At 35.7% G+C, this 22,352-nt stretch overlaps 7 protein-coding genes across 12 annotated transcripts in view; 4 read left to right on the top strand and 3 right to left on the bottom strand.

Moving 5' to 3' along the window:
• Window positions 1-15,161, bottom strand: part of LOC128885270 (troponin T, skeletal muscle) — a 78,630-nt gene extending 63,469 nt beyond the window's left edge. Inside the window, exon 1 of the mRNA XM_054139243.1 lies at window positions 15,158-15,161. The gene's annotated coding sequence lies outside the window, so the exon portion shown is untranslated. The remainder of the gene's footprint in view (window positions 1-15,157) is intronic.
• On the top strand, window positions 3,171-9,644 carry LOC128885260 (protein inscuteable homolog). Its single transcript, XM_054139220.1, has 5 exons — window positions 3,171-4,277; window positions 4,670-5,032; window positions 7,460-7,888; window positions 7,996-8,203; window positions 8,315-9,644. Exons 1-5 carry the CDS (start codon window positions 3,988-3,990, stop codon window positions 9,284-9,286), a joined length of 2,262 nt encoding a protein of 753 aa, XP_053995195.1. The 5' UTR covers window positions 3,171-3,987; the 3' UTR covers window positions 9,287-9,644.
• LOC128885279 (MIT domain-containing protein 1-like) lies at window positions 10,038-12,598 on the bottom strand. 2 transcript variants are annotated; one of them, XM_054139256.1, is made up of 6 exons: window positions 12,458-12,598; window positions 11,951-11,983; window positions 11,316-11,446; window positions 10,734-10,972; window positions 10,461-10,660; window positions 10,038-10,379 (listed from the first exon to the last, which is right to left on the bottom strand). In XM_054139256.1, the coding sequence occupies exons 3-6, from the start codon at window positions 11,434-11,436 to the stop codon at window positions 10,217-10,219; spliced, it is 723 nt and encodes a 240-aa protein (XP_053995231.1). In that variant the 5' UTR covers window positions 11,437-11,446; window positions 11,951-11,983; window positions 12,458-12,598; the 3' UTR covers window positions 10,038-10,216. The 2 variants fall into 2 exon arrangements, with proteins under 2 accessions (XP_053995231.1, XP_053995230.1); XM_054139255.1 differs by having other exon boundaries at window positions 12,396-12,537.
• Window positions 12,643-14,705, top strand: LOC128885273 (STAGA complex 65 subunit gamma-like). 2 transcript variants are annotated; one of them, XM_054139246.1, is made up of 9 exons: window positions 12,643-12,782; window positions 12,879-12,984; window positions 13,201-13,387; window positions 13,458-13,521; window positions 13,584-13,690; window positions 13,760-13,976; window positions 14,048-14,181; window positions 14,291-14,455; window positions 14,516-14,705. In XM_054139246.1, the coding sequence occupies exons 3-9, from the start codon at window positions 13,209-13,211 to the stop codon at window positions 14,613-14,615; spliced, it is 966 nt and encodes a 321-aa protein (XP_053995221.1). In that variant the 5' UTR covers window positions 12,643-12,782; window positions 12,879-12,984; window positions 13,201-13,208; the 3' UTR covers window positions 14,616-14,705. The 2 variants fall into 2 exon arrangements, with proteins under 2 accessions (XP_053995221.1, XP_053995220.1); XM_054139245.1 differs by having other exon boundaries at window positions 14,048-14,211.
• On the top strand, window positions 14,912-18,413 carry LOC128885267 (ADP-ribosylation factor GTPase-activating protein 2). Of its 3 annotated transcripts, XM_054139231.1 has the most exons (9): window positions 14,912-15,052; window positions 15,384-15,575; window positions 15,711-15,842; window positions 15,932-15,964; window positions 16,374-16,679; window positions 16,861-17,135; window positions 17,349-17,715; window positions 17,788-18,053; window positions 18,169-18,413. In XM_054139231.1, exons 1-8 carry the CDS (start codon window positions 14,945-14,947, stop codon window positions 18,043-18,045), a joined length of 1,671 nt encoding a protein of 556 aa, XP_053995206.1. In that variant the 5' UTR covers window positions 14,912-14,944; the 3' UTR covers window positions 18,046-18,053; window positions 18,169-18,413. The 3 variants fall into 3 exon arrangements, with proteins under 3 accessions (XP_053995206.1, XP_053995205.1, XP_053995207.1); XM_054139230.1 differs by lacking the exon at window positions 18,169-18,413 and having other exon boundaries at window positions 17,788-18,143; XM_054139232.1 differs by lacking the exons at window positions 15,932-15,964; window positions 18,169-18,413 and having other exon boundaries at window positions 17,788-18,143.
• On the bottom strand, window positions 18,210-20,452 carry LOC128885275 (probable protein phosphatase 2C T23F11.1). 2 transcript variants are annotated; one of them, XM_054139248.1, is made up of 5 exons: window positions 20,220-20,452; window positions 19,554-19,756; window positions 19,111-19,316; window positions 18,825-19,050; window positions 18,210-18,738 (listed from the first exon to the last, which is right to left on the bottom strand). In XM_054139248.1, the coding sequence occupies exons 2-5, from the start codon at window positions 19,738-19,740 to the stop codon at window positions 18,413-18,415; spliced, it is 945 nt and encodes a 314-aa protein (XP_053995223.1). In that variant the 5' UTR covers window positions 19,741-19,756; window positions 20,220-20,452; the 3' UTR covers window positions 18,210-18,412. The 2 variants fall into 2 exon arrangements, with proteins under 2 accessions (XP_053995223.1, XP_053995222.1); XM_054139247.1 differs by lacking the exon at window positions 20,220-20,452 and adding an exon at window positions 20,072-20,191.
• A 32-nt stretch (window positions 20,453-20,484) lies between these two features.
• On the top strand, window positions 20,485-22,234 carry LOC128885272 (zinc finger protein 320-like). The gene is made up of 5 exons (XM_054139244.1): window positions 20,485-20,696; window positions 20,807-21,040; window positions 21,109-21,212; window positions 21,283-21,617; window positions 21,707-22,234. The coding sequence occupies exons 2-5, from the start codon at window positions 20,828-20,830 to the stop codon at window positions 22,159-22,161; spliced, it is 1,107 nt and encodes a 368-aa protein (XP_053995219.1). The 5' UTR covers window positions 20,485-20,696; window positions 20,807-20,827; the 3' UTR covers window positions 22,162-22,234.
• Window positions 22,235-22,352: the final 118 nt, after the last annotated feature.

The following is a 22,352-nucleotide window of genomic DNA, read 5'->3' as shown; positions in this document are numbered from 1 at the left end:
TTAGCAAAATTAGAAGACATATTTTTAAAAACATTGTATAGAATTAGAATGGTATATTAGAAATTTGTTTGATAATACATTCGTCAGTTTTGTCTGATTTTTTGCAAAACATATATGTTAATTTGATTTAACAATTCATTTTTTCTTTAGTCTACAATCCAAACAGTAATTTTTATTCGAAAATTGATATTCATTAGAAATATTTAAAAAATATTCAGATCGTAGTTTCCATAATGTGGCGCATATGTTATATGTATTCAAAGTTGAAAGCAATTTTTTTTAAATTGTACTAGATACAATATTTGTGATTGAGAGTACTACGCGTTAAAATTACATAATACTTCCTCCTGTCTATCTGTACACGGATATCAAGTTACTTGGGCGTTAAATTCACTCGAGAGCGCGTTGCATTATAAAAGTTTGTCAATATCGTTATCGCGACTGGGTGTACAGCGTGTTGCCAGCTGTCTAGCTCGATTATACACACTTTCCATTCGTGATGACATTTTACGAGGCCCACAATTTCATACAACTTGTTATAAAAAATTATCCTTTTGTAATTGCAGAAAAGAAAAAATAACAGGCTAACATTTGGGGAATTACAGTACGAACAATAAATGTTATTCAAACAGTCCATTAAAATGTTAGATCGCTCAACAGCTTTACTTTAAAATTAACAATCGGTTGCTTCTAATTGGAAACGCTAAACGGTACGCTGTGACACGTGACGAAAACTTCCGTCGTAAAGTCTCTTCGGAAATTTAAATTTCACCGAGCAATCTGACCAGACGCGTGCTTGGTCGCACACTTTTAAATAACGGTCTGCACCCAGCTGTCCCCCATTTCGTTTGGATCTGTGCGTACAATAGGGGTCGTACCGACCCCTTGACGCTTTTGTGCGATGTCTAACTGCAGACGTTCTCGCGCGTATGCGTTTCGAGACAATAACACGAGGCACCGGTCGATCCGGAATACCAAGAGTTAGGATTATTGATAATGAGCCAGTGTGCCCACGCGTATCGATTTTATCGATTCATCTGGGTCTCTGAGGGCATCTGCAATCCCTTTGCTTCAACGAGACCACGCTTTGGTTGGTTTGTTGGTTTTCGCAAAGGAAAAAGTTGTTTCAAATCACCTCCCGAACCACCCATTTCAAGGAACTCCAACATTTTTGGGACACCCTGTATATAGGGATAGGGAAAAGTTACAAAGGTCCAAACACTTTATTAAAATAAATTATACAAGCTTACAATTAATTTGTGATTAAGAACTACTGAACTTTGTACGAAGATTGAAATAGTAAAACATGGAAGTATAGGAACACGATCATACGAACTTTTTTCGTTGTTTTCATGTCCCCAATCCACCACCGAAGTGGGTCACATATGATACACTCTGTCTATCACAATTGAAATTGTACAATAGATAACAGCGCAGCTATGGTAGGGCTAGAAATGCCTTACCGCTGAGTCGAATTCTTCTAATCTTTTTTTTCCTTCCTTGGCACCAAAGGTTCATGCATAATAATTTATTTAAATGTAGCGACGAATAAATCAATTACTATGTATGAATCTTTTGTACCAAAGAGCGATATGAGGAAATTGAAAACGTTTCTCGTCCTGGATCTGCTGGTAGACTCATCGGTAAGGCCTTTTATTAGACACATTTAATTGTGAGTGAAATTACTCGAATTCCAGTTTCAACGAAGCTTTGGTTTCAAGACTTTCTATAAAACAATATTATATTATAAAAGTGGGTGCAACTCGAAAACAAAGTTACATAGGGAACATGTTCACATGAACCTTCTTCGTTGCTTTAGTATCCCCCATCCGCCACTAAAGTGGGTTCCACATGTTAGGATCCATCCTTGAATGTACGAACCGTTGATCGAAAGCTTGTGGAAAACAACAACCGATCTGGAATTCTCTTCATCTGCTAGGTCTTTTTGATAGATTGACAACGGAGGTCGTTATAATATTCAGCATGCGAGTGTCATTATACGGGTGCTGCATATGCAAATAGACGATTACAAAAGCGTTTTCTTGCATTCGATAGAGATATATTTGGTGCCAATATTCCTCAAGAAATTAATTAACGAATTAGCATGCTCCTCCTTCCTGTAACTACAAAGATATAGTTACACGTATAATAGGTATGACCTCGGTCGATTTACTGTTAAAGAATCCTAAATTGTATTATGTTTCCAAAGTGACGCAACCTTTTAAAGACTCGTCGTTTTGGTCACAATGGCCGATCGAATTGTATCCACGATAATGGCTGTGAAAGAACGCGGATGAAGTGAATCACTCGCGAGCACACATGCTCGAGACAGTCATCACCGCGAGGAAGCATTTCACGCAGATGTCCAGTGCGGCGCGTGCCCCTGGATCCGGTGGTGGTGGAAATGCCTCTGTAGGCCCCCTTTTCACAAGGGGAGCTCGACCCCCACGCGTGTACATACGCACACACGAGATAGGGAACCGGGAGTCACACCTGGCCCTTAAAAATAGCATTGGCGTGATTTCGTGACGTCTCTCGTCGTGCACGCACTGGATCCCCAACGACCATGTAACGTGATAAATAATTGCATATAATTTACTGGTCACGTGGCACCGAGTAGAGTATTTTAGAGTATTTTGCTTGTTAGTTATTTTAAGTAAAACATTGCATTTATTCGTATCCATTGATGTTATAAACGATTATGTATATCAATAGCTATCATCTCAATAGTATTCTGATGTGATGAATATTAAGTAATTGTTTACAGAGGACATATATTTGTTTTTAATAAAGTATGAATAAACAGAATTGTAAGGGATTCGAAGGAACATCTTTATCTATTAATATTTCAAAAATATTTCTAGGCAGCCGATAATACTCTGTAGAATTTGAAAATTCTCATTTTTGTACTGTTAACGATATGCTTGGTCCAACGATATCAATCCAACTTCCTGCTGACGCCACTGCAAACTGCATCCCTTCTGTGGAGAATGCACCTAGTTACGCTTTGGCGGTTATGGATCACACATGCTGGGGTTGCTTTCTGGAGGTATGCACCCCGTGCGACAAAAGAGAAGGGGAGGAGCTCCTGTTTTCATACGAGTTGGCTTACGAGCACATGGGCGGGGAGGGAGCGCAACTTATGAGAGGAAGTCGGAAACGACCCGATCCGAGTCAGTCGTTCGCGAAGCGCCGATACGTTTGGATCGATCGATCCGAACAACGCATCTCAGTCTATCTATCGCAAACAGATCATCTGCAATCTCGGTGCAACGCAATCGTACACAAAGAATATGCTTTCATAATCGAAGTGACGAAGTGGGGAATCCTTAAGACCGTTGGATCCTTCGAGAATTTAAATTTGAAGATAAAATGGCTCCAGTGTGGATACTTATAAATTTTAATAATGTCGCAACGTTGAAGTGCACTTTAATGAAAATTTAAACTGATAAGGAAGCAACGAACTTGGAAATTCTATTTCAAAGGATTTAAAATTAAAAATTGGAGATAAAGCACCTCGAGCGTGGACATTTATAAATTTTAATAATTAGACTAACAGATCCTTCGAGTGCTTAAACTAAAATAAAATTACCGCAGTGTGTCAAAGTGTATTTCGAGACGAAATCAATCAAGAGAAACAATTAAATTTATATTCTGATATTTCTGTTGGTGTCGATCAAGTAAAAAAGATCCTGAACTTAATTCCATCGAAAGTGTTTTGGGCATCGAGGTGAAAAGCGATTGGATCTCCGTGGGGGTTGCGATGGACACCATAAGGTCCTCCATGCACGCGACCTGCGGGAGGGTCGTTTCGCTCTGCTGAATAGCGAAACCACCCTGGTGTGTCCTCACATTATTCCACGGCTCATCCTCGTCGTTACCGTTCGAAGAGCTCCGAAGGGGACTTTTAAAAACTCGTCCAACGGTGTCTTCGCCTTTAACGACCTCTCGTAAGTCCTAATCGTGACTGTGAAAGTGATCGTAAAAATGAGTGCGTTCAAGAGACACCAGAGCAAAGTGTTCTGGGACCACATGGCTTCCGAGGATTTGGGTACTGTGGATCCTTTCGCTGCTAGGAACGAACTAGCGAAGGACAAGAATTTTCGAAGGGAGTTCGCGATCCTCGAGGAGGAAGCTGAGGAAATATCGTCCAGTATCGATGAGAGTGACACGATCGACGGTGAAAATATCACTGCGATACACATTTGTCATGCGGAGGACGAGAATCGACAGTTTTCCGTGGCGTCGATCTGCGAGGGAAACGTAATGACTCAGACGTAAGTCATTGAAATCGTGACATTCAAATCGAGATGACGAACAGCGTTTGCGACGCGGTGATTTCGCCGAAAGCGTTCAGTCGTCTAGTTATCGAGCTTTTTTGTATCTCAGTGTGATATGTAATGCAGTTCGTCCATCATTTTCGGGAGACATCAATGCTTTCACTTTTACGCAGATTCAGACGGTGGGTTAGGTCTGTCATCAAATTAACAAGGATTATAGTTTATCTTTATTTTTGTTTTCAAACTATCAGACGATATGGTTTCTTGGCACTGATAGAGGCCCTCTCACGTTTCATTGCATACTTCACAAGCTCTCTTATTAACTTTAACGAATAATTATTTCACCTTTGACAAGACAATTTTCTAACAATTTTTGAAAATGCTTGTAGAGCCACGATGGACATAAAAGAAGACGAGGATAAGGAGGAAGACGACAATAACATCGGTTCGGAGAACAACATGGTGAACAGATCTTGCAGCCCAATGAGCCACGACCTCAGGAGTCTCGATTCTGGTTTCTCTGATTCCGAGCGATCGAATTGCTCGGAATTTTACGAGAACGAAACGCCAAGGCGTCATAGAAGACGGAGAAGGTTCAAGGATCGACGTCACGGTGTTCATTCGAGACTTGGTTCTGTCTGGTTGGAAGACGAAACTCTTCCAAATCCCACATTTACGTCGACGCCAAAGGGTTCCAGAATTTTGCCTAAAAATGCCTGTGGTACACAGAGGAGTACAGCAAGAATGCAAAGGTAATTTGAATTACAAAGACTTAATTGAAAGATAACACGATGAAAGAGGGTACGAATGATTCAGATCGTATGTAGTACTGTGGACTGATCTGATGCATGATAATATGTGAATATATTGATCACGTAATTAGATCATGAAATATAATATTAAACCATGTATTCTTGTGGAGCATTTTGGATATAGGAATTTAACTATTTAACGATATTATGACTGCTGTTGAAAAAAAAAAAATATTATTTCTTGACATATATAGTCTAACTCGGGGGATTAAGGTGTCCCGCGCCAAGCGGAAACGCAGTTATTATCTCTGAAACTAAGCCACACCTTGAAACAGTCGATAAGGTGCGACGAATGTATGTTTTAAGAACATGAATCGTCATGATTATGTCCCCCGTGGTGAGCCAAGCGATAGGAATGCAACGCGTAAATGTTTTTCTCCTGACGTTTCGTTAAGTCTGCCCCTATATGACAGTCGAACTTTGCGAGGGTGCATGCGCGCGCGAGTGGTCGTCATTCATCAGGCGCAGTGGAAGTAGCCGCAATTCGTCGTTAGGAATATTAAATTATTAAACGTTCGCGGACACACGTGTCGCGAGGAAGACAGCTCGAATCATAATTAATTTTATTTGACTTCGGTTCCGTATTTTACTTACTGCGCGTTTGCAGTTTGAGAACTGTGCCAGAGGCATGATGTACGATTGATTACGATGATACGTAATCGTTATGTGCATACTGTCAGTTATTAATTATTCAATGTCCACTATCCAAGTTGTTTGATGAATCTTTATTGAAAAATTTTTATTGAAAAGTTTTAATTTAAATTTGTAAAGTATTGATCGTGAGTTTTCGGAGAAAATTTTGCGTAGATAAATAGAATTCAAACAGAGCTCGACTAAACTTTTCAATTATAGAGAAACAGATGGACAAATATCTTTTTTATAGTAAATATAGATGGATACTTAAAAACATAAATCGATCATTTTTGTTAGATTTAAATTTGCAATGACTTGCACAATAGATCTCACAGTAAATATTCAAGGAAGCTGATCCTTGAAGGTTATACAACTCATGAACCTAACGAACGAAGCGCAAAGGAAAATTCCGTAGCATGTCGTCAATTAACATCGATTAATACACGTTCAAGAATCTATGACGCAAATTAAGCTTGATCTATACTAGCAGAGCAGCTGGTGATTTTACAATGATCTTACGAGGCGCTTTAAAAAGAAAAACAAACAATTTACATACCAGAGACATTTGCATATAGTTGGTGCTACAATGACAATTTGTTTGTGTGAAAAAAAATCAGGAGAAATACTTAGTATTTAATCGTTTAGTATTTCCCTCTTTAAGAGGGGTTAGGGATATTTAGAAATTTCAAATAGCATTCAATTTTGGTATTTTCTTGAACTACAACATCCCATGAGTATCTTCAGAAAATTTCAAGTTGATCCGCGAAAAAATGACGGGAGTTGCGACCCTCGAAATGTAAACATGTGTGAAACGCGAAAAACGCTTCCGTCCATCGATACGGATCCGCGATCGATGGCGCGCGATAGATCCTCCCGTCGTGGACATGAAGTGCGTTTTTTTTCCAACGCCCTGTAGAACTCACGCGCGCCAGGTACGTGATTCAATGCAACGTGCCACACGTGGAATACGTAAATGAAAGACAGACGACGAGAGGTTTGAGTCAACCGGCTTGAGGTCCCAAGCAACAGCGAACCTACCAACAATCCAAGCAGCCCGCGTATCGTGTGCAGGTGATCGCGTACAATCGGGCTTAGTCAAAGAAATAAGATGGGATTAGTCATCGTAGCCGTGAGAAAACGATTCCAGTTCCGGAGCTGACCGATTAGTCAGCGTTTGTCGTGTACCGTTCCGCGTCGATTTTCATTGTTACGGAAGGTACTCGTGTGCACCTGGTTATGCGGAGTGAAATTGGACAGTGGTCAGGCCTTAACTATGTCGCGGAGACGGTAGTCGGGACTCCTGTCTCGTTATGGCACGCCTCAGGTACCGTAAATTCCTAAATAGATAGTGGTCCTATCGGAGCTCCTAAGCTAGAGGTATTTTCGTCGAAAGAAAAAGTAGGGAATAACTTTGTAGGATGAAACCAAAACATTTAATATTATTCTATTAGATATTTCCTTATTCAGGAACTTTTTTCATTTTCTATTTACGAAGTATAGGGAGGGAATAAGAATGAGAATGAGAAATGAAATTTTATTTTTTGCTGAAAGGAGCACATCGAAATATAGAGCACCGATGTCGCAAGAAAATTGCTTAATAGAGTGGAGCAATTCGACCGATATTACCGATTTGTCGAACGCATATTTTTGGTGTTCACCAAATATTCGACCTTTGAAAAGAAAAGAAAATAAACTGCGCTTTAAATTAATTATTAAAAAACATTTGTTTCGCAGAACCGAAGACGACCAGGTAGATGCAACAGTAATTTCACCACCTGTTTCGATAGAGGATGAATGCTTGGGCGATTTCTTATACGCTGCTGAACCGCCCGAGGATGAGGCAGAGCCAAGAACCGCGAACTCCTCGATAACGACCAACGTCTCCGAGACAGAGCTGTTCTCCAAGTCTCTGCAGCACTCCAGAACGTACAGACAATCGTCTTCGGTTAGGGCATGGCTCGGTGATCTAGCAATAGACGCTGAGAACGAGTGCACGAATACTCTTCAGAGCAAACCTCTGCCACGAAGGAAGATCCGCGATTTCTTCTCTGAAAAGGACGAAATGAAGGATTTGAAGACACTGTCCTCCTTGGCCACCGCTGCAGCGAATAAACTGCTCATACGAGCGGATCAGTTTGATCGGAATTATCAATACATATTCGAGTAAGTGCTCTCGAATCGTTATTACAGAAATTATTACTTATTAATTATTATAAAATTATTATTTAGACTATTATATTTTTAACTATGTATATTCATTTATATTTTAGTAAAGTGGCGCATCTAGAGGGCGGCAGATCCGAGAAGGACCTTTTACGTGCCATCGAGGATGATGCTTTCTCTGTCCTTTCAGAGCTAGGTGCTCCGCCTCCGCGTAGAATTCAGCAAAGCAGCTTGAAAGGAATTTTGGCGCAGCTCGAAAGCATGAAAAACTACGTCGACGGCGCCGTGAATACTCGTCTGGACTTTTATATTGAAGTATGTGAAACTTCTTTACATTTCAATCTTCAGTTTGCAGCCTGAATCCTACAAATTTTCATTTAATGATAATTTTGAGTTAAATAAATTGACATCAATTTTCCTTTGCAGAAAGTGGTCAGAGGACTGGAAGAATCACCAAAGGATGACACGACGGTAGCCAGAGGTGCTCTGGCAGCTTTGACCGCTCTAGGGTTAGCAGGACCACGAGCAGGAAGCAGTGTCACCAGATGTTCTGGTATCAGAGCGCTCCTTACGTCTCTGATAACCGCAGGAAGAACGTCGAAAGACTTCGTCGCAGCTTCGTTGCGTGCCTTGGCGAGCGTGTGTTGTTCGTCCATAGCGATAGATCAATTCGTCAAAGACGGTGGTCCAGAGATATTAACGGACTTACTGGTCGCGGAAAATTCAACAGAGAAGGAGAAAATGGAAGCAACAGCGTTGGTTGTTCAGATAACAGCGCCGTGGGTCAACGCTTTGGGGCTACCATACTTGGAACCTTTCGTAAAGGATCTAATACCGCCCTTAAATCGTCTAGTCGAGAGTACCACTTGCGGACAGACTTTGTTATTGGTTGCAGCTGCATTCAACCACTTGTCCAAATCCAAAGTATGCGCGTCCGTGATATTGGAGCACGACACCGTGAAGAAGTTGTTGAAAAGCGTGAAGAAGTCGGCTGGCAGGAATGTTTGGCTGATGGAGCAGGTGGCTGCCCTCGTCAGCGAATTGGCACGCATCCCTGAAGCTAGAAAGCACTTGGCAGAGGCTCGTGCCTCCGTTGCGCTGGTCTCTTTCCTCAGAATGAGACCTCCTGGTCTAGAGGAAGCTTATAAACGTTTAGAAATTACAGCCGCGGCAGCGCTCACCAGGCTCTGCGTAGATCCAGAAATTGCAAGGCAGGTTGTCGCAATTGGTGGGGCTGATTGTCTTCCATCGTGTAAAGTCGATGATCTTCTGACGGAAGACGAAGAGCAGATCGAGGCTGGGTTGTTGAGGTATACCAAGTCCTTGAGAAGAGCGTGTAAAAGAGCGGCGAAAGAAATTGACATTGCTAAAGCCAGCGACTATAGCACCTTGAGCTAAGGCCAAAGTGTTTTGAAGTTGTATATATGTGACACATAATATCTTGCACTAGACTTCTTTTTTAAACTATTACAGTTTCTCTTGTGGATTCCCCCAGTACTTTCGCTTAAATGAATAGCCATCTAGCGGTGAACATACCGAACTACCGTCCGGAGTTTGGTCAGCGCCTCTATCGGGAAAACGCTCAAGTTTGTCGTCAAATAGTTCCTATTTGTACAGCTAGATGGTGCTATTAATATCTTTTTACCGACATAAGGTATACATTCATAATATTTACGAATTCAATTTTATTACTTTTATAATAATAAACTTGTAGTTATATCACAGACATTGCAACAATAAAAATTACCTAGGAAAATGTTTTTTTTTTTTTTTTTTTTTTATACAACTGTCGGTAAATACATTACAGTGGCACCATCTAACGTTGAAACCGTAAATTATTCCAAAACAAACGGACGTTTTCGAAAATAGTTCGGCATATTCATCGCTAGACGGCGACACTAATTCCTGCGGGAAATTTGAATGTATTTTTAATTAAATTAAAATTCATTAGCAACATTTGTAGATATTTATCGAAAGCACACGAGTTAATTAGTGCTTAACAACATTTTTAATAATATATAATAATAATGAACAATTCACTTGTACATAAAATATGACGTAATGATAACATGTAAATACATACTGCATACGTAAAAATATTGTATGAACATTTTTAAATCAGGTACGATTACGAAAGAAACAAACAATATTTGGAAAAATATTATATTTTATTGTATGATAGTTTTGTATTTATACGCACAGTGTATAATAAAAGTGTAAATAAAAACTAAATTACTTCATCGTTCAATTCTATACAAATCGTATAATGTCAATGATAAAAACACGTAAAAATATTTTGTTCACTTTTAATATAATATATTTATTTTGCTATATAATATTCTTGTCTAAGTCATTTCTGTGAAATATGTCTACAGTTGTTTCTAAACAAGGTCTCAGTTCAAGGTCACACACACCCAGTACAAATTTTCCATTAGGAGGTTTAAAATAATCTAAACCACGTCCTATTTTAATCATCCAACCATTACTGAGTCTAAAACAAAATTAAAACAGATAAAATGCATTGAAGTTCAATAAATATTATTCAATGTAAAAAAAGTATAGATTCTCTTACGATATTTGTCTATCATGTAGAGTATCAGAAAATGTAAATTCAAATCTAACTAGATGAGACATTAAGCTCTGCTTCAATTCTTCTAATCTTGCTACTTGATGCTGTTTATCATCTTCATCGAGAGTTGTGACTAAGGATATTGTGGATAATGCACGACACTTTTTAACAGCTAATTCGCATAATCTGACAAAGTTTTGACACTAAAAATTAATATTTGTTAGGAATAACAAAGTCAATTTTTTAATACATTATACTGTATGAATAAATTAGTACCTGATGAAATGCTCTTATGTATGGATCTTCAATCTGAATGTAAGTAACTGTTGCATCCAAAAATCTACCAAATACAGAAGCATAACTATTTCCTGTACTACCATTTTCAATCTTAATTATTTCCCTGTATGTTCCAGCTGCTTTTCTTTGATCAATTAAATCCTTCAACTTTTCTGCTCTACTTAAATACTCTGATGTCCGGTTAGCAAAGTGTTTCTGCTTAGTCGGGTTCTTTGTTTCTGCATTGTTTTATTACTAATTCTTCAACTAATTCATAAAATCGTAAAAATGATGTATGTAAAGTAATAGAATAAAGCACAAAAGGATTTAGTATATGTACGCAGTGTTTTAAAATGGGAAGAAACAATTGATATAATGTATGACAATTTAGATGTTAATATGTAAAATTGGTAGTATATCAGCTGAGCTGAATACCACATTGTGGTAAACAACAACAAAAATATGGGAATCTTTGTGATAAATGCATCAAATCTGGAATCTAAGTATAATGTTATGATAAGAAAGGTAATTCACTGATACAACACAGAAAAATATTAGATATGAGGAAAATAAAACATATACCTTTCATGGTATCAATAAGTATTTGAACACCTTCTTGATATAATACCAAGGCCATTGTATACTGTTCTTTCTTGTCCATTTCTACTGCACGTTGTAAAACTGTAGCAGCTGCACTTTCCATTATGTTTTTTCTATACAATGATTTTATATGTTTATCTAACACTGTCCTTACATTTAAGGAATATTTATATTTAAATGTGTCTCATATAAAGTTTTTAGTAAAATGTCTGTATTTTCAGAGTGTTTACAAATTCTATGCTCAGCTGTGATTTTTGTGTTACATAGATGGTGCTACTATTGACCTATTGGGTTACCCCTACAAGATATAGCATGACGCCATTCTTCTAATTTTTGTAAGCATTGGATGATTTAAATAGAAATGAAATTTATTTAAAAAATTTGTTTGTGTTTCACATAGAGAAAATATTATGAAATATATTCCTTAAAAAAAGAACTTCTAAAAAAATCATCATGATACAAAAATATTTTCGAACACATGTGAGACACCTTATATATTTAATTTTCGATTTTGAAGTTTAAATTTTACGTAATATGTACATACTTTATCTAATGTTCAAATGTTAGTTAAAGCTTCGTATCAATCATAATTTACTATTAAGTTTGACAACTTACTTGATATGCTTGATATTCATCGATAATCGTCGTAACTGTCAGAAACAAAATCTGATTTATAATTGTCAAGTGATCGTAGTATCATTGTATAGATACTTGGAATGTTATCAACTATCGAGATGGGAGAAAATGTGTCAATATGACATCACAAAAAGTAAAACGCGGTATCATACGCGCATGCGTTTTGTTTAAATTAAACGATTATACGATTCGCTGACCACGAGAACATTTGGACATGTTATGGTATGATTTTTATTCTTTGCATTTTAAGCGAGTTCGCAATAAAACAATAAAAATTCATTATCAGGGCCGTTATTGTACATGCGTATAAGTACATGAGTCATGTAATGGCGTGATGTGGGAACGTGGGAAAGCGACGAAATATGAACAGGGTAGCATTTGAATTCATTAGTTCAACCAGAATTCTTGATAATTAGGCATAATTACTTTACGAGATATCCATTTTGAGTCAAGAAGAAGTCATAATATTACAGTTTTAGATACTTAACTGAAGCTAGTGTCAGAATATATCACTTTGAACATGCAAGTTCAAGTTTAAGTTCAAGTTTGAGTTCTTTTTTTTAAAGCGTAGTCTGTAGTTCCCAGGTATTACACATATTTATTTGGATATGGATACTAAGTCTTTACTCTGCTTTGTGCGCCATGTTGGTTTCAATTTAGTAGCACTGGAGTGATCTGTCTACAAAACCGTGGACGTAAAACAGTATAATTATGGCGACCAAGATAATATGATTCTAACCTAAAAAATACTTATGTCAAGTCAAAGTGAATCGAACGAGATGTAATATTGACGAAAATTTTTATTCCGTTCACGTAAGATTCATCTACAGAGAACATTATTTTTTTAAATAATCCGTAAATAAGACAAATGTGAGAGCCAATTTAAAACGTACAATTTTCTGATTACAGGTTTTTAACCAAAATGCTTTGACGTTACACGACTGTTGTGCACATGAGATTTGTGTTGGTGTGCGGGCGCGGGATTTTTAATTGCAGAACAATATCTATTTTACTTGTACTGTCATATATGTTGTTCACTTTTAGTATTAATCATTACAATTACTAATTACTTTAATCTTTATTTCTAATTTGTTATAAATTCATGTAATGAAGTATCAAACATAAATGCTTGTTAAAAATCATGTGAAAAAAAAGCGATTGAAAATAAGATTAAATAAATAAAATAATCTAAGTTCATTTTTATATGTACTACACAATTGTGCATTTATAGTTCTTGCCATGAAATCTACTAAAAACATTGGAAGTGGTACCTTGTGGGGAGAATTACCAGCAAGAGAAACTCTCAAGCCGGAAGTTATAACTCCAGATATTATAGAAAATGTCTGGAGGCAAGTTATGGAAGAATTGAATAATGTAGATTGTGATTTTCAAATTGATAGGCAACCTGAATATATACAGTAAGATTATTTATTATTTTAATGTGAAAATAAGTTTTATGTAATCTTGTACAGTATTATTTATTTATAGGCTACCTGTGGGAAATCTTCATGTCTTGAACACTATAAACTTTCATCAACAACTGAGGATGATGGTAGTATTATATAAAATAATTATCAGAATTTTATATTTCCTTGATACTGCATATATTTTTAGGAGGAAGGAATGGTGTTGGGAAATATGACTACAATTGAGGCACAAGACTTACAAGATGTGAAAGAGTCAGAAAACTCATTTCATTTTTTACCTGTACAGAAAGAAAGGTATCAAAACTTATAAATGTACATAACATTTTCTATTTACACAATTATAAATACATTGTATTTCTTTAGAACTGCATTCAAAGATTCTTCTACAGTGCATTATCTCACACCAGAAACAGCACGTTCCATATTGAGACATGCAGTCATTATTCTTTTGGCTCACATTGGATTTGAAAAATCATCGGATATAGCTATAGAAACGCTTGCAGATATCGCGGATCATTTTCTGAGAAGAATGACGCTTTTAATGAAAGTAGCATACGAACAAAGAGATCATGGCTTTCCCGTAAGCTAAAGTCCATTAAAAACTATTTTTTATTACTAACGACTTTATTATTTAATATTTAATTTTCATAGGATATAGTGGAGAGGGTTTTATTGGAAACAGGCGTTGGCGGGGTGGCTGCGCTTCATGACTACTACCAGGAATATGTCTTGAAGTTTGAAGGAAACATGAAAAAGAAGGTTGAAGCCATGATGGAAAAACAGAGGCAACTTAAATTTAATGCTTGTAGTTCTAAGTATTTAATCACACTGAAACAGCTGTGATATTTAAAACAAAGAACATTCCATTTCTGTCAATGCTCCCTCAATTTTTAGAATGGTCTTAGACGAAGCTGCCAATAAACTGCAATTCGAAGAACTTGATGAATTCGGTAATGTCTATCGAGAGGTACCGACTCTTCAATTGCTGGATCCTGAAATGGGTTTCCCTCCTAGTCTTGACGCTGGTTTTCAAATGTTATACAGTCTTGAACAAGACGAGTAAGTTATTTGTGAAAATACTATTTTTAATAAACAGCATTGTAACGTAAGTGGTTGCAGGTTAAACAGCTTGGAGGTAGAAGAAGAAGAAGTGAATGTTAGTGATTCTCCGAGTACTGGACAACGATCAGACACGTCAATAGATAAAAAAAAATGTTGAGATAATCGTACAATTATAATTTTGCTTTCGTGTCTTGTACGGGGAGAAATTATAATAAATTCTTAATATAATTGATGTTTCTTAAGATCATTGCGCGTTATTTTATTGTACCATAATAATTGTGAAATTTGATTTTCTATTATTCTAAAGATTCAATGGTCTACAAATATTGTAAAGTCTCTTTCCATGTTATGAAATTAATCATTAATAATTCAAAGTTGTAAATAATACTAATGTTTATTAGATCACAAGGTAAATTAAACTTTAAATCATAAGCAAGCGACCTCTATGTATGGTTTAAGTTAGTGACCATCGCCACGCGTCCCAGAATGCTTCGCGAGGCCGTTGACAACACGTCAAAAATGGCAGATCCAGTACCGAGTAAAAGTGATATCGAGGAAATTTTCAAAAGATTGCGAGCCATTCCAACAAACAAGGTTTGCTTCTTTATTTAAAACCATGTTCCACGATGTAGAATACCGAAATAATGTCAAAATGTATAAGCTGATAACTGACAGCTATTTCAAAGGCTACGTCATAATTTCGTTTCCAACCTGTAATTTCTTTAAAAACTTTCCTTTCGTCGTTGCACATATCGCGGAAATATTTGTGTCAACTTTCATTTCTGAAATATTCGAGAAAATGATCGAATCTTACGTGAGAGGCAAATTCATAGTTGTTAATTAAATGTCTGAATTGTAATTGAATATGAACTCCGTTTTATTACACACATATTGGACTCACATTTCAACATTTTTTTTTTCTTAGACATGTTTCGATTGCAACGCAAAAAATCCAGCATGGGCCAGCGTGACCTATGGTGTCTTCCTATGTATCGACTGTTCTGCAGTGCATCGAGGACTAGGAGTTCATTTGACATTTGTGCGGTCGACTCAACTTGATACAAACTGGACTTGGTTGCAATTGAGAAACATGCAACTGGGTGGAAATGCAAATGCTGTTAGTTTCTTTGTTTATGTGCAAGAAGTTATTATGAACAATTTAAATATCTGAAAATGCCTGTATAAGGTTGAATTAATATTTTAGTATTTGTTTAATCTAATAGTAATGCAATCTTTCAATGCTGCATTTTAGAGGAAATACTTTGCACGACACAACTGTACGACAACTGATGCGCAACAAAAATATAATTCACGTACTGCCATGCAGTATAAAGAGAAGATGGCACAAGCATCAGCACAAGCAATGCGACGTTATGGAACAAAGGTACAACTTACAATTTCAATATAGATGGGTACCTTAAAGAACACTTTAGTTGATAAAAAGTTTTGTAACTATAAATATGGTAATTATAGGTTATTCTTCCTTCGACAAAAAATAAGAAAATGGTGAGCTGTTAAACTGCTTTCGCAAGGCAATGTTTTGAGATTACTAACGTTTGCTTCATACTTCATTTTTTTATAAAATAGCTTTTTAAAATAATAAGTGGTTACTTTCACACTGTATTTGCTCCTAAAAGTTGTAAAAGATTTGCACAATTTTCTGTACAGAATTGTCGACATATTACCATATATTTTATTTCACACATTATTCAATAATTATGTAAGACTACTTTTATTGTGTAACTAACTCATTTAATATGCGTCTATATCAACCCCTTTGTGTAATTAGATTATATATGGATTATAATTCATAAAAAGAAAACACCCTTGCGCGTGTCGAAAATTATACGCTAAGAGCACAGAGGGGACCAAAATCGCTTTTAAATGGTTTTTTTTAAATGGTGTCTCTTTATAGTTACATTTAGATGAGAATTCAACATCAACATCCGAAGAACAAACCGAAATCGACTTCTTTAAGGAACACGAAAACTTTGAATTACATCATAACGAATCACCGACGCTAAGTGATGGAAATTTAGTTTCGGCTGCTAATCTCGTACCAAACAATGACAATTTAGAAAAAAACAATCAAAAAGTTATATCAGAAGTTGCTTCCAATTCTTTGGGACCTACCGTTAAATTGTCCGATACTACCACGAATTCATTTTCTGAAAGAAAATCCACCATAGGAGTCAGGAAAATTCAGACCAAACGACCTGGTGTAAGTATAAAGATGATTATTTATTAATCATTTATATTCAATACAGTTTAGTTTAGTACAATATTGTGCAAACCATTTTTAAGTTAAGTTGAACTTCGTAATATATACTATAACATAATTTTAAATTACTTGTACAATTTAAACCAAAAGGTTATTATAGATGTGTGTATTTTAATATTAGTTGGGGAAAAAAACTGGAGGTTTGGGTGCACAAAGAGTTACAACAAATTTTGATGAATTGGAAAAAAATGTTGCTGAAGCCAGTAAAGAGTCACAAGAGAAAGTTAACCAGGAAAACGCAAAAGAGGAACAAGAAGAAATCGCTACCCGTCTTGCCTATAGATATGAGCAAAATTTAAGCGAACAAGCCAAAAAAGTAGAAGAGAGAGCAAAAAATTTCGATCCATCCAAAGCAACACAAGCAGAACGCCTTGGTATGGGATTTAATACACGAAGGTAATATATATACTTTTTATATAAATTCATTTATTAAATATATCATTCTTGTTTTTTTTTTTTTTTTTTAATATATATATATATAGTTTTATGTATGCATTTTTAGAGACTGTATTATATTTTCAAGTATTAATATTTTCCCAAAAGAGAATTAATACTGTAGTAAGAACTCAATACAATATATTAAAAGCATGCATAATAAATATTTTACAGTGGTGCAAGCCATTCTGCAGTCGGTGATATGCGGACAATAACGCAGGAAACATCATCAAAGACTATAACTGCATCTGAACCGAGAATTGTTGATGGTGAAAGAGGTCTTTTCATTAGCTTAGACGAATTTTACGAGGCCTTATCAACCCCATATAGTAACAATAGTAATAATAAGTCTCGCAACGAAGAAGTTGTTGTTATAGCAGAGCCAGAACCACCGAAACGAGTAGCCCCGTCAAGCCGTCCAAACAGCACTAAGAACGACAGCAAAACAATAACGGCGGAAGGTGAAGCACAAAAGAAGTTCGGTAGTGCCAAGGCTATTAGTTCAGATCAGTATTTTCAAGACAGCAAAGATGATGATTCTGTGAGTACACATTATTTATAATTTTGTTTGGTTTTTAATTCAAGATAAAATTTCATATTATTTTAATTACAGTGGGAACGTAAAAGCAATTTGCGTCGTTTCGAAGGCTCATCCAGCATTTCGTCAGCTGACTACTTTGGCACAGGAAGTTCTACGCCAACATCTCCCACGTCTTCGTTGTCAATGCGGCTTAGCGGTGGAAGAGCTGGAGTTGTGGATTTAGATGATGTAAAAGAAAGTGTACGTCAAGGTGTGAATAAGGTCGCAGGAAGATTAAGTTCCCTTGCCAATGCGGCTGTTACGTCTCTACAGGACCGTTACGGACTTTGAATGAAAACGTACTGCATTTTATTAAGATTGTTATTAAACTTATATCTGGACACTTCTTGTCCATTGTTCGAAATTGTAAATAAAAGCTTATAATTCGGCTTACTTGTAATTTTCTCTTTACAGTAACGAACAAGCCACATCGACAATATTGACAAATAGAAATGTTTTCGTAGAAATGAATGCTGTTCTTCAGAAACTTACGTTCATAAAGTTTAAAAATGTAAGAGTCCATGATGAAGCTTAAAGATTTTATAACTATTGCACAATGGTGATAGTAATGAACCACGCTAGTTTCAATGTGATGCAAAATGTTACATAAAGAATTTAAAAGATGATCAAGATAAAATAATAATAATAACTTAAATAACTAGGGATTTGTACTACTTGTTTCCTTGCAACGTAGAATTAAATGGGAATACGGTTTTCCATGAAGGAAACAAACAAGGACGACCGTCATATTATCGCAACCTGTACCCATTAGAGTATCTGGTGCAAGGCAATGATTCATAAGCTCTTCACAAATGTCCTCGGGATACATCGTGTCGTGTTCTTGACCTGGGCTACATGTCGATATCCGTGTTCGTACAAAGTTAACTACCTCTGCGCTGGTCATTACGTCCCAAATACCATCACAAGCCAAAATAACAAATTCCCAATCTTCCGTTATTTGATATTGTCGAACTTCGGGGAAAGCTGTAGATATGAAATAATTATTTAAATAAATGTTTCTCATTACTATCCATTTTTGTTCTAAACAGATTATTATGAGGTTAAGTTACCAGTCACGATTTGTTCTTGTGCCGATTTACGATCATTTCGTTTGAACATAAAATCTCCAAGAGCGCGAGATAACGCAAGCGTACCATTAACTCTGTTAAATTCAACCCAACCACCAGCAGCTTTAATTCGTTCACGTTCATCTTTCAATGTCGGTTTATGATCTCGACTGAGGGATACTGCGTTACCATTAATACTTGCCACTGCTCTGCTATCGCCAGCATTTGCCTATGAAATGTTAGATAAAGTATAAAAGTAAAAAGTTATTGTAAGTTACAGAAAACTTACACTATATATAACATTGTCCTTAATAAGGAGTGCTGTTACAGTGGTTCCTGCTTGTTCATCTCTAAGTACTTCATCATTTTGCATTGCTTCATCTAATTCCAAGAAGCCATGTTGTATAGCTTCAACAATATTACCTGCTCTATACTCGCTTCTCTTAGTTATGTATTCATGAAGATGTTTTCCAGCATGTTGTGACATTGCTGCACCTATCAATATTATCTATCACTTCTTTGAACGTGAAGCAATTACAGTTATACTTATTTACTATAACTTCCTATTTATAGTGGCCACAATAAAACCTGAAATTTCCTCTTGAAGTATACATTTTTTGGTTCGTTTCATGTTAATTGGTTTTTATATTAAGTGGTGATTTTTTAATGTATACTTTTAGAAAATTGTATTTCTACTGATAATCAAAAACATTTTTATTGCTACATTCTTACCTCCGTGGCCATCATATACTGCAAAGAATGCAGTACCTGGATCATCGGGTAATGAAAGTATGTGTACATGACAATCTTCCATTTTAGTACGCCAACCCTGCATACACGAACTGCCGACTCTGTAGTTTGAGTCCCTGCAGCATGCCGACTTCTTGGCTGTCACAGGCTCGCTGAGTGTTTGACCCATTATTTTTTTACAGATTCTAACACCATTCATAAAACACTTGTTACTCCCATTAAAATAATATATATTACACTGGTTCTTTATATTGAAAGCGAATCTTAAAGCCTACACAAAATTAAATATTTTCGAAAATAATACGACTAGAGTTAGATCACAGCTGTTAATATGTCAGTGACACACTTAAGTCACGTTTGCTTGATATTTCTTTTTCACTGTATCAGTCGACAGATTCTTAAATTCTACGCTCGTGTACTCGTTCTATACAAATTCTACGCTTATATTAATAAAACGTAAAGAACAAAAATCTAACGTCAAACACCGAAGATGATCTAACCTCTTATAGAATTTCATACGCATCGTATCTTCCACAATTCAAGAAATATCCTTCGAAAATAATATTTCACTCTTATATACATGTACATTATAATCTATCATTAGCTCTTGAACTATTTATGTGATTATAATCTGGCATCCGATCTCACCTTTGTGTGCTGTCAAATGAACGTAGGCAAACCTAACCTTCCTATACACTATTGCTTGTCTAGAATCTGTTGCTGAACGTATGATATGTAATTTTAACGACACTGTAATTTTATTTCATGCCTTTCGTATCTAGCCATAAAGAAACTTGCTGGATATAATATCGGAAAAATTATTCAAAAAAAAGTATAACTTCGTCTGAAACGTATCAACAGCTGATTACACCATGACGCTTCGTCGATCGATTGGGTCCAAAAAAAGTTAGTCGAGTTAGTTTAGTCTCACAACTGATTTTCGACACGTGTTCCGTGAATCAGTAATATACGTAAACTAAATGCTAGTAGTTTCCTAAAAAATACTGTATTTGTATAAATAGAATAGTACAGGATGTTATTTATGTTTAACGATAAAAATATTCATAAAATTAAGTTAAAATAGCCTACATAAATAATCTTCGAAAGTTGTCGTGAAAGGTTAAGGTAAGAGAAATTATAATGACTCCTATTTTACAATTTCTATACAAATCAGGTATTTTAATGAATAGAAAACAAAAATACTTTTTTATATTTCTGTTTTCAAACATGTTTAGGAAAAAATTATTTGAAACATCATGGGGAGAGAGGAAGCATCAGAGTTCAATGAAGTGTTTCATAAATATGGAACACATAGTATGAATAAAAAATCTGATCCTGCATTTGCTCAGGTCGTGAAAGATGAAGGTTCTGGTGAAGAGAAAAGATACAAATGTACTTTCCCTGAATGCAATGCTGCTTTTTCTAAGCCATCCCGATTAGATAGACACATTAGACTTCATACTGGAGAGGTATTACTTATTTTACACATCTTTTTAAACTTGATATCATTCTAATTCTATCTCCTTTCTAATTTCAGAGAAATCACAAATGCAATCATATAGGATGCGATAAAGCCTATACTAATTCTTCTCATTTAAAACGACATATGGAGACTCATGTTATGATAAAGAAATTGTATAAGTGAGTAAAATTTATTTTATAGGGTCTGTATCCATTGTTTAAACTTATATTCTGTTTCCTATGATTTGAGGTGTCCTGAGTGTCCATTAAACATTAGAGGTCATATACATAACTTGAAACGCCATTATAACTCTGTGCATAAGAATGGTAAATTGACATGCAAAGAATGTAACGCAGTTTTTACTAAAAAATATCATCTTGCAACACATATGACAACACACACTGGGGTATTACACAAATGTGATGAATGTAATAAAAGTTTTACAGACTTTAGAAAATTTAAACGACATAAAGAAAATCATAAATCAGAACAGAAATTGTATCCTTGCACTGTATCAGGATGTTCTGAAGTTTTTGGGAAATGGGCACTCCTTTGTGCTCATAGGAGAACACAGCATGTGAATAGTATGTATTTTTTAATGTAATTTCCTCATGATTCATTGTATGTATGATTTTCTTCAATCTTTTAAATAATAATATACTTATTAATTTAGATTATCGGTGCAAGGATTGCGATAAAGTATTCTTACATAAACGTCACTTAAGATATCATTCTCAAGTGCATATGAAAATAAGACTATTAATACCTTGTCCTTATGACAAATGTCCTCGAGCCTATTATTCTAAAGGAGGTTTAGATGCTCATATAAAAATTAAACATTTAGAACAAAAACATGAATGCAATATATGCAAAATAAAGCTGTCAACCAAACAAAAATTATTGGAACACATTCAGAAATTACATGTGTTAAAGAATAAAATAGTAGAAACCAAAAAATTACAACGTAGAAGAAGAAAAGATGCTGGATTACTTAAAAAGAGCGCGGTATCTACATTAGTCGGAGTTAAGTTACCACCAGAACTAGAAAAGCGGGTGTTAACAAGAGGAGCAAAAAAAGTATTATTAGACGAATTTGAAAAAGTGTCAAATTGTAATTTAAATTCGTAATGTATTGTTCTTTTATAATACTACAATTATAAATAAAGTAAATGTGTGTACATACATACATTTTTCAAATATATATATATATATATTACTTCTGGAAACAATTATCAACATTTAGAAAACGATTGCATTATTAACGGAACGCGTGAAAGAAACAAAAAGATATACTGCATTTAAATTTTTGCTTAGAAGAT

This window comes from Hylaeus anthracinus, unplaced genomic scaffold (assembly GCF_026225885.1).
Source record: "Hylaeus anthracinus isolate JK02 unplaced genomic scaffold, UHH_iyHylAnth1.0_haploid 11981, whole genome shotgun sequence".
Lineage (NCBI taxonomy): Eukaryota > Metazoa > Arthropoda > Insecta > Hymenoptera > Colletidae > Hylaeus > Hylaeus anthracinus.
The sequence above is the reverse complement of the archived record's forward strand: the minus strand, read 5'-3'. Positions and strand labels throughout refer to the sequence as shown.